Here is a 12267-nt window from a genome sequence, read left to right as displayed (position 1 = left end):
TAGTAGGTACCTACTGGTTATTGGGAATCTCTAAATAATCATCGCTTATATATCTGATTGTTTTAATGTTTAAAAGAGTATTAACTGATCGATAGTAGGAACCTACCTATTACAAAAATAATTATAAGGTAGGTATTTTTATTTATGAACGTAAGTCTTAGCCCTATATAAAGTGACTAAAATTTTCCTAATCTTCCATTCAAGTAGAAATTCGTTCATTCTTGAATACCGAATCAATAGACCGCTTTTAATTAGTTCTAATGTAAATAACGCTCAAAGTTCATTAGAAATTTAACATTCCCCTCGGTTCTAATTAATCTTTTAATGAATTAATCTGCAATATAAGTGTAATTACTAATTATCTTGTTATTGAGATCAATATCATTAGTTGCCACCATTTCCATTTACTTTACAGGAATTATTACAGACTACAAATATTAATTAGGTAGGTACGTGTTCCACGGTTTAGTGCTTTCGTTATTAGGTACATCTATCATCTCGATATACATACCTATCTTATAGCAACCTACTTATGAGTTGAAACAGCGTGGAAGATAAAATGTAAACAAGGGTATAAATTTTGTCGTTAAGATTAAATCTCGATCATCGGTTTTATAAAAAAATTTTTTTTTCTTTTCTTTTGTCAATTGAAACGTGGTACCGACCTAATACCTATTACCTATAAAATATATTATTCTGTAAATCCGTAATGCCAAGTGCATATTGTACTGAAAAACGTGCAATATCCTACTAAACATAGTATTGAATTACAATTCAACGTACCTAATTAGATACTGTAGTCTGTACGACTTTCGAACACATAAGAAATTCATGAATATAGTTTTACATCCTATTAGCCTCTGAATCATTATTGTATGGCTTTATTTATAGATACATAACTAGGTAACAAAATATGAATGATTTAAACCAACCTGTTGGAAGGGCACTTTAGCACCATCAGCAATTCCCTGCATTTCCTTCACATAATAAGGATACCGTTCCTTCATATTAGCCAATGTTTTCTCATACGCCTGCTTGCCCGGCTCCGTTTTGTATTCCTTCTCGAAGTCACGGAGATTAGCGTAAGTCGCTATGAAATCTTTGATGAGCGATGAAAAGGTTCGCCCCTGAAAAAGGATTATTTATTTATTTAATTTAAATCAAATTTACATCCATATAGTTGTTAGCACAGACTAATAATAATATACTACGTAGGTATACAAGTTGTTAGTACCTATAGGTACCTTAAAATGTTAGTATTAATTTATACAATAAATTTAATAACAATTACAAAATCTACTCAGTTATCAAAATTAGTTATAAAAGAAATATCTATTTACGATCTGCTTGAGACATGTATTTGATCCAATGTCTCAAGACATTGCTGTCCCATCTGTCGATGAATACGGCTAGGCTTATAAATTATAGCAAAAGTAATTAGCAAATAAACAAATTAAGTTAACTAAACTACTGAACCAATTTGCATGAAATTTGGTATGGAGATATTTTGATACCCGAGAAAGGACATAGGCTACCTTTTATTGCGAAATATGTACCACGGGTGAAGCCGGGGCGGAACACTAGTTTTATATAAATTATGCCGGTACACTAAGGATATCAGCTGTATTAAAAATATTTCTTAGTCGCAACAAGTCCATTAATATATTGTATATTATATATAGAGGAAATTTGTGCTTATTTCTCATTTGAAATTAGTAATTTCTGATATAATGTTCATTATCTAGAACCCGTACATAAGTACAGGTTCCCCAAAAATTATGAAAGAACCAAACCTACTTCACTGCACGAATCAGTACCCAGAGTGAGGGTCGTTATATCTTATTGAGATTTCATTTCGATAGCGTGATTTAAGAGGGCATATTCATCCATCCAGCCATCTGTTGTAGCTTTGTGTAAATTATTTTAGCCCTCCATGATATCATTGTATGGAACATACGTAGCGTATTCTCTAGAATTCTATAATAAATAGAAAATAGATTTATCGTGTCTAGTGATGATGATACATGATTATTATAGCTTGTTTTGATGTTAAAGGACTGAGCGCCATCTATATTTGCCTAATGTAAATAATTTTAACAACAACATTTTTGCTAATAGGTACAACCATGGGTACAACTACAAACTATCTTCCTACCAGATTTCACCATTATACGTTCAGCGGTTTTTGAAATTTCGTGATGAGTGTGTGAATATTACTTTTATAGGCAAGTTCAAATATATTTAATCATGTTCATACTACACCAATTCTTTAAAATTATAGCTTCCTTTTTTAAAGTATTGGTGTAGACAAGATCTTGATGGTCACAATGATCTTGAAGTGTACAAAGTTTTAATTAAATTTGTCAGTTTAAAGTAGATGATCTAGTCTCAAGGAGTCGATTACAAACATGGCGGATACATACAAACATACAGGTGAAACTAATAAAAGCGTGTTAACATGTACTTTCAGCGAAAATAGATAATGTATTAGATATTCTGAGAACCAGATCCCCAAAACTTTTCGGCGTTAGAAAACTTTTTTCCATCAACCGTGGCCATAAACATTTTAGCGAGTACCTTCCGTATTGGTTACCGCAAATTTATATGGACCTCCAACAAAGAGGAAAATGTGCTGTTCCTAATTTTGCTATTTATTTGACTTGCCTCAAGGTTTTCCTGACATTAGATACACTTAAGCATGCCAAATAATGATTAGATAAGTGTATAATGACTGTGAACAAAGTCCTACACAAAAGGTAATTGTTTTTGATTTAAAATGTCCCTTCGTGAATGAATTGCGCGTGATTTATACCTATTTAAAGTATTAAGGACTGATCCATTGATCGGTTAAGGTTAGTGGTACTCGTGAATGGTCTCAGAGCATTTTTATAACTATTTTTTCATAGAGGACCATTACTACATAGTATAATTTTTTGGTTATAATAAAAACACTGGACGGTTCCTTTTGTTTTTAAATGCAATTAGCCTGTTACAATACCAAGTTTTCCGCACCTATTAATGTTGATTAGTATTTTAGAACTTTTATATACTTAGTTACATTCATTCATTTTTTTTTTTATTATATCCGTATACAATACAAAGCGTGTCATTACAGTTTTTTTACTTAATTGAAAATTAACAAAAAGTTTAAGTACGTAACTAGATAATTCATTATAATTATTTATTATACCGTATTTCCCTGTATTTTTATTGTTTTTGTGATAGGTATATACCTACTCATGGTTATTTCATGAGCGAGAATTTGTTGAGATTTATTTATAAGTATTATTAATGAAAATACACAATCATATTAGTATACCTATGTTAAAATTTTTATACCTTAAATTGAATGCAAAGTTTAAGAACAAATATTTTTTTTGGTTTCACTTATATACCTAGTTAAATATGCATATATTTATTAAATAAATGAAGGTTATTTATAGGCTAACTTATTTTAAGTGTTTTATAGCGCACTTAAAGATATTTTATACATAAAAATACTTTTTATTGCTACAAATATAAAAAAGTGACATGCGCTCTGAAACTGATATAAATCAAGTTTTAGAACTCAGGTCACTGTTAAAATTTTGAAGGTCTTGACTTATTGGTATGCGTAAACACAATTATCTGAAGCTCCTGGGTTCCTTGATGAGAATAATAAAACGATTAAAAAGTACTAGTACGGAAAGTTTAAAGACTTATATTATGACTAGCTTTCCACCCGCGGCATCGCCCGCGCAGTCAAAGAAAAATCCGCATAGTTCCCGTTCCCGTGGGATTTTCGGGATAAAACCTATCCTATGTCCTTTCTCGGGTATCAAAATATCTCTATACCAAATTTCATGCAAATTTGTTCAGTAGTTAAGGCGTGATTGAGTAACAGACAGACAGACAGAGTTACTTTCGCATTTATAATATTAGTATGGATTGCATCAAGAAATAACTACCTAGGTATTTGAACTATTAATATGCCTATAGGTATTTCATTGTAGTTCCCAAAAACGATGGATATTTCTAAGGGGAATAATAAAACGAGCGACTGAAAATAAAGTGAGCGACTGATTATGAGATACTGATTTAATAACTTGAGCGGTATGAATTTGAGTAATCGACAAATAAACTAAACAAGCAACGAATATTAGTTGATAATAAAATACAGATTGAGTATACTAAAGGAGGATTGTGATTAATCCATTTGATATATTAGAATTCTAACTGTGTGATTACATTACTATATGAGCGACTAAATTACTAGTTGAGCGAATAGATTACTAAGTGAGCGACTAAATTACGCTCATCTAGAGCGACTAAAAACTCTAGAATAAATTGATCAAATAGTTATTTGATAAAACTTTCAAAAACAAATTGAACTGATAGTACCTACTCTGTCCATTATAGTATTTGTCAAAGTGATTTTTCAATTCGAAATACCTCGATTAAGATAAAATGCCACTCAGTATAAATAAATCATATGCCAAATAATGAATATAATACAAGACGTAATTTTGTCACTCAAACAATTAATATTAGGTCGCTCAAATATTATGAAGCTGCTCATTTTGTATTTTATGTAACGCAAATTAATGTTTGTTAGTTGCTGATCTATTAATTTTTCATCGCTCGCAGTCAGTCGCTCGTAATTCTGTTACCCCAATTAATTATTTTTGATAACTAAAACTTTAATTTACAGTCACTCGTTTAAATACTACCCATATTCTAATTCCGTAGTGTATCTAAGTATCTGTTATTAGTATTTTCAGTTTTGTATAAATATTAAAGACACATACAGAGAACCTCAACCTGATTCGGATTAAAAGTATTATCATAGTTTTCTTTCAAATGAAAAATAAAATATACCGGCTGAATCGAATAACTGCGTTAAAAACAACCGACTTCAAAAACGGAAAAGTAATAAATAAAAAAGATTTGATATTGGTACGGGAGCCAGGTGCAAATTTGGTTAATTATTTCCTCTCAAGAGATAATTCGTCAGACGCCTCAGAGTATAGTATTATAAAGCCTCGTGAACGTCAACTGGCGCTCGGTTGGGGGGGTGAGCGGTTGTAGCCTCCCACGCACGTAGGAAAAAAAAATACATTCATTCATTCATTTCCTCTCAGCTAAAAATTTGTCAAATTGTAGCTAACCCAATACCTCAACGAAAAAAAATAATCAGCTGGTTACAACATTGGTGTATTATACGTCAGCTGGTGTCTCGAACATGAAAGTTAAATTTAAAGAAAAAATTATTTTCCGTGATTTCCTCTCAAACAAAAATTTTCCTGATGATAGCTTATATGTAACTGTGGATAAATATATAGGTCAGCTGGCTATATCTTGGTGGAAAAACCGTCAGCTGATACGGGAGGCTACAACCGCTCTTCCCCCCAACCGAGCTCCAGCTGACGTTCACGAGGCTTCATAATACTATACTTTCATGCATTTTACTAATTGCCGCTTGAGAGGAACTTGGTCATAAAATCTGTTCCTGGCTCCCGTACCATATTATTAATTACTACATATTATGTATTTAGATGTGCTATTTTTAAGTCATCGAGTACAGACAAAAATGCTCATAAAATAAAAACTACTGGGCCTATCCGAATAAAATTTTTATGGGACCAATTCGACACCATCCCGCATCAAAAAAAGAATCACGTAAATCGGTTAAGAAACCTCGGAGTAATCGGTGTACCTACATACCTACATACAAAAAAAAATTATATCGGCCGAATTGATAACCTCCTCCTTTTTTTTAAGTCGGTTAAAAATAACTTACCACATCATATCCGACTTCATAGTGAGATCCTCGTACATATATCACGGGGACAGCCCGGCGTCGGCCGAGAATTTCACATGTACCTGTCAATAAATAATTCATTTTAAAATATTTATATATTTACTAGCTTTCCACCCGCAGCTTCGCCCGCGCAGTCAAAGAAAAACCCGCATAGTTCCCGTTCCCGTGGGATTTCCGGGATAAAACCTATCCTATTTCCCGGGATAAAAAGTAGCCTATGTCCTTTCTCGGGTATCAAAATATCTCTATACCAAATTTCATGCAAATTGGTTCAGTAATTAAGGCGTGATTGAGTAACAGACAGACAGACAGAGTTACCTACGCATTTATAATATTAGTATGAATTTAACACTTTATTGTGCAAGAAACCAAATGTACATAAAGGTTACAATAATAAATTAAATAAAAGCACAAAGGGTGGCCTTATCACTATGCAGTGATCTCTGCCAGGCATCCACGGAGAGAAAGGCAAAGAAGCGAAATATGTTGTAAAACAAAATAACAAATATTTGTTTATATTACATAAACAAGATTCAGATGTAATATTTAGAATTAGTTGTATATTATATTATCCGGACTTTTATTTAGTTACGAGAAATCCGAACTATGTAATAAACTAAATTAAAAAAAAAATCTTGTTGTTAATGAGAAACATCTAAAGCGGGTTGGAGATAGCTGATTTCTTAAATTTTTAGTTCACACTACTTTCAAAAAAATATTAATCGAAAAAAAAAAACAAATTTACTAGAATTAATATTATGCTTAGATAACTTTATCGCAGAGAATAAACAAACACAACTAAGTAGGCTTTATGTATAAAAAATCATGACTCACAAGTTATCATTTGGTATGAATCAAACTATGCCTACCACAGACATGTATATTTAAGTAGACAAAGCAAGTACCGCGATCTGTATGAAAACCAAGCGTGTCATATTTTTTGTACTGACCTTGACGCGTTATGACGTCACGAGCGCTTTTTAGTGATGTTAATTTCATTTTACGCTAAATCGATTAGGCCGCCACTCGCGCGGCGATTCTAGTATCGTCCTATCCCATCGAAGTAAATCGAAAGAAATCAGATCAAACTAGATCTATGTCTAAGAGGTAGTCAAATAAATGAATCGTAATCGATTACTAAATCGATTCAAGACAATCTTTATGTCCCGTTGCATCGATCCATTTTCCTTTTATGTTCGGGTTACTTGGAAAACTGAAAAAACAAACATAGTCTAAGCAATAAGGAGTTTTCTTAAAAAACTCCCAAGATGACACTTTAACTAATGGCGTCCATGTCATAATATTTATTTTTAGTACCTTTGTATTAAAATACTTAAAAGTTCTAGGTCAAGTCGTATTAAATGACAAAAAAAATCTATGCCTTTTTTTCTGAAAAACTGCTCCTACAAATTATCATTTTTCTGTTCGATTATAAAATCGATTAGAATCGAGAACTGTTGCATCAAATGAACATCACTAACCACAAAATTGGACAGAAAAATGAGAACAGAAAAATGAGAAGACGCTATTCATTGCTTGTTATCATACGACGCGATCTTTACCGTGCCAAGTAAAAGCCGCAATGTATTCCGAATCATTTCGTATGATTTGGTATCCGTGTTTGTCACGATCGTTTTCCACAGATATTCTTTATTTGATTTTAAAATAAATAGTGCATATTCTGATTAGAAAATTACTTACCGGTGGAAGGAAACATCTCTGCTAACTCGGCCACTCACAGCTGTGGAGTTTCTACAGTTTATAACGGCGCAATTCGGCATTTTACTTTATTCAGCTTCACGTCTTTCCTTGGCGAACTGCAAGCGCGGACTGAGTGTAGGCCAGCGTCAAGTAAGTTTCACTAACTTAGTTTGGACACGGGAAGTACATACACTCGCTTAGTCTATCTTGATACATGTCTGTGATGCCTACGATTTCCTTGTCGTCAAATTGACCAATTTGGAGGGGAAAAAATGTTTTCAAATGCCATTATATGAATTTACGGAAACACAAAATAATATTGTGATAATATTATCGCCTGGCAAAGGCTGTTGATAATTCGCACATGCGGGATTTAAATACCTTTTTTTAAATTAGGTATCTTCTAAAAAAATTAGAGAATCTAATAAAAATTAAATAAAACAAAAAACAAACACAAAACAGCGACCAGTTTTTTTAAAGAACATCAAGTAACATTTTATCATTTTACACACTAGATGGAAATTAAAAAAATACTATGAACTTTGCACACGTTTTTATTTTTGTTTATGGTTTTACGCACTTACATTAGGAGATTTGTTCTTTTTTTTTCATTAATTGCCGGCATTAGTTTCGAAGTAACTATTTGTTATGTTTAACTAAATAACAAAATAATTAAAATAGGTATTTAACTATTTAGTTATAAAAAAATTAATAAAATAAAAAAACACGCTTAAAGTCATGGAATTATTGCATTGCACCACATTGTCACTGATCCTTGTATTGATGTGTTCAAAGTTTGAATTAAATTTGTCCGTTTAAAGTGGTTTAAAATTAAGTCTAAAGAAGTCTCATCTACACCCGATCATGTCGGTTACATACAAACATGTATGTTTGTATGTAGGTGAAGTTAATAAAAACGTGTTTGACTAAACAGACAGTCAAATAAAATTAATTTAATTATAATGGATTGTATACAAGTAATGGGACTTTTAATTTTAAATAATATCTATCATAATGTGCTAATGGAGCGTTAAATGATAATCTTATTAATCAAAGGCATGCCTTTAATAATCATTTAGCAACTTAATATGCAAGAATAAAGGAAGCAATTAATAAAAGGAATATTCAAACATTAAAATACCGTGAGGTTATTGTAGTGACAATGTAGCAACAATAATTTATGTTAAAAGGTAATTTTATAAGCTTAATGATTAAATAGCTATAAGCTAGATAATTTAGGTATTATATTATGTATCTTTATTTGGACGCATATTTAAAAAATAGATAGGGTGACGGTAAAATTAAATATTCTTCTATGTAATTAGATGGTAAATGACGCCATTTATGGTTGGGATAAAGAAGACCACTGTTTGGCTTCAATTGATTTTTTGTGAATAATAGTTTCGTTATGGCTGTTTTTAATTTGATATTAAATATTTTTAAAACAATAAACAAATAAGGTGAGTATTGCTTTTAATCGAAAAATAATTATTTTGGACATATTTTGATACAAGAGAGGATGTTATAGGTACGTTGTTTTATATTACACTTTCTTTTAATATATTGTTTTTCAAATACATATTTTCCATTCTAATACTTATAAATGTGACCTTAATCTGTGTCATTGCATAATTTCTTTGTCGGCTATCGATTGAACTTCGATGTTGTTATTGAATGAAGGGTAAAATTTGAATATTTAATTATATACTGGTGGTCAAATCAATCACATTTTATGGAAACAGGTTTTTTATAATGTAGTCGTAGCATGCGCATCACTTGTTATCGTGTTTTCACAATAAAGATAAATTTTATTTCATTAAATAAAAATAAGTTAGTTAAACAAGTTATTTTGTGTTAAAATTATTTTATATGAGTGACTGTAGTTCTCACAATTATCGATCCAATATGTAAGTATAAAAAAGTGTTTTTGTTAAATAAACACTTATTTTACAAAAACATAAAATGAATGCGACAACTCTCGATGATAAAGAAAGAACTACCATTTACACGCACAGTTTATTTTCAATACAATCAATTATTGCGGTAGGTTAGGACAAAAAAGCCTATTTGTGAGGAAAGTTGTGCGTAAAATGGGTCAATACATCCGGCTTTATATGGATTATCTTTTCAATCCATACTAATATTATAAATGCGAAAGTAACTCTGTCTGTCTGTCTGTTACTCAATCACGCCTGAACTACTGAACCAATTAGCATGAAATTTGGTATAGAGCTATTTTGATACCCGAGAAAGGACATAGGATAGGTTTTATCCCGGAAATCCTACGGGGACGGGATATTCTCTGAAAACGCGGGCGAAGCCGCGGGCGGAAAGCTAGTATTAAATAAGCTTCAAATAAAATAAAATTACTATTTAGTCTCCACACGAATTAAATCTTGATTTACATAACTATGACCTAACTATAAGATGTATATTGTATAAGTCCCTTAGGGTTTCGGGTCTTGCCGTTGGAAAGTCGGATTATTCGAAATAGCATATTATGATATTCCCAAAGCTACTTTAATAAGGCAATGAATATATTATAATGTACATTATAGCTACCTACATGCATTGTTTTAAAAAAATTATATTATTTTCAGTTAAAGGTTCTATAATTATTTATTACTAGATTTCCGCCCGCGCGGCCGCGGCTTCGCCCGCGTTTGCAAAGGAAAACCCGCATAGTTCCCGTTCCCTTGAGATTTCCGGGATAAAACCTATCCTATGCGTTAATCCAAGTTACCCTCTATATGTGTGCTAAATTTCATTGTAATCGGTTCAGTAGAATTTGCGTGAAAGAGTAACAAACACACACACACACACACACATCCTCACAAACTTTCGCATTTATAATATTAGTAGGATTGAAAATATCGTTCAATCACACGTCAACTTATTATTTAATATTATGATATTAATTGGCAAAAATAATTACTTTAATTGAATAGTTGCTTTAAGTTGAAAAAAAAAACAACAATAATAATTTATTCTAGAATTTCTTGTTAAACCGATTAAACATAATGAATGCATTTTTTTGCCAAATGCTTCAATTTAGGTTAGTTATAAAAAGCAAATAAACAGCAAGAAACGTGTGACAAATTAAAATGATATGATTAGCACAAAAAATAACACGTGCAAAATGCATTATTCTTATTTGAATGATTCCTACCTACCTACGGCATATTTTTTTCATTGGATTTCTTTTGTAAAGGTCACACGAGTTCATTTTTTTTAATACATATTATATACCTATTCGTTTGAATTTAAAAATTTATCATTCAGATATGTAATTATTGTGTATCAATTATGTTATAAACAGCTTTATGTTAGCGCCCATGTCTTTTTACAAAAGAAGTAAGTTTCAATTTTATTTTTATATGCGTTAATTTTGACAACATATCAATTTTTTAGACCTAGTTTTCATACGCGTAAAAAATTTACATATTATTACAAAAGCTACGTACGTAAATCAAATATTTTCGAGATGCTCTGCTTTCTAGATTTAAAACATAACATGGTTATGCCTTTGTAGATGTCCTAAAATACTACATCTAAATCTAAAAACCTACCTTTGCTATAGGGTAAAAGCCGGATAGTTGCGCCACTTTTCAAAAAAGCTATATTATGAAAAATTATGTACTTAATAAGAATAATGAAACATGTATATCAAAAGATAGGTCTTTAAACCATCATATTAGCCTATTTTATTAAACATAATTATTAAAGGTTTTGAGTAAATCCTGTTTTATTTGACCTCTCAAATGAAGGATAGTTGCCCAATCTAGCGGATAGTTGCCTATCGTAAATAATACTTCAGAGGATACTTGCCTCGTGAGGGGATAGATGCCTCACAATATTTTTTTTAAATAAAAAAACAAATTTATATCAATTCACTTAATCAGTCTTTATTATTTGTTACAACTTTGGCATTAATCATCAGAAGTGAGGGATTTCATCTTTCCACATCGCATGCAGCATACAGTTTCATCCATATTAAATATTCCATCTGGTTTAACCAGCAATTCATTCTCAGTTAAGACAGTAGGTAATAAGTAGATCAAAAAATTTTGCAACGTCTTCTTGTTGAGACCCCTCGCTCTTTCAATTGATAAACCCTCAGCTTGCCTCAAAACTATTTCGGGATTTCTTTCCAGAAAGCTTTTTAACCATTGTGGCCCAGCCGTTATGCTTTAACCCCAAATTTTCGGCAAACTGGTAAGCTAGCTGACGAATTGTATTTCTTTCAGGAGGAAATCCTGCGTCTCCGAGCTTTAATATATGAGTCACTAGTCTTTTTTCATTTTCAAAATCAAGGACAGGGTATTTTCCTGGAAGTTAAATAAAAAATTAGCGAAATGAATATTGTACCGGCACGGAGATGCCTTATTACCAATAAAAACGCAATAATATTAATATTTGCTAGTGAAAGAATTTGTAGTTGCGGATAGTTGCCCCGAGAGCAACTATCCGCACAAGTTTCTAAGGCGACTATCCTTTTTGATACGGATACTTGCCCTTTTTATTTGCGAAATTAATCAACAATATTTTGCAATAAAATGTAATTAACAGTATAATTTAAAGTCTAATGCACGCAAAGAAACATAAACTATATTGAAATCACAATTAGTAACAAAAATATTCAATACAAATGACTTACCAATATAGTTTCAACGCCTATCGAAGTTTCACCGCGGAACAATTTCGCTCGCACAGATGAAACGCGTGATTCTACACAAACGATTGACGTGGCACTGAGGTCTGCGGGA

At 31.7% G+C, this 12267-nt stretch overlaps 1 protein-coding gene across 2 annotated transcripts in view; it reads right to left on the bottom strand.

Annotated features, from left to right (window-relative positions):
* Nucleotides 1–12267, bottom strand: part of t (C45 family peptidase tan) — a 40711-nt gene that overhangs the window by 3400 nt on the left and 25044 nt on the right. For both annotated transcript variants that reach the window (XM_090105625.1, XM_090105635.1), the window contains exons 2-3: nucleotides 5780–5862; nucleotides 933–1127 (exon numbers count right to left, since the gene is read on the bottom strand). In XM_090105625.1, the coding sequence (XP_089961751.1) occupies nucleotides 933–1127; nucleotides 5780–5862 (278 nt within the window). The remainder of the gene's footprint in view (nucleotides 1–932; nucleotides 1128–5779; nucleotides 5863–12267) is intronic.

Source organism: Colias eurytheme, chromosome 1 (assembly GCF_061535395.1).
Source record: "Colias eurytheme isolate Ceu_HAF_F1 chromosome 1, ilColEury1 Martin Lab GWU primary, whole genome shotgun sequence".
Taxonomy (NCBI): Eukaryota; Metazoa; Arthropoda; class Insecta; order Lepidoptera; family Pieridae; genus Colias; species Colias eurytheme.
Note: the sequence above shows the minus strand (reverse complement) of the source record. Positions and strands in the feature narration are given on the sequence as shown.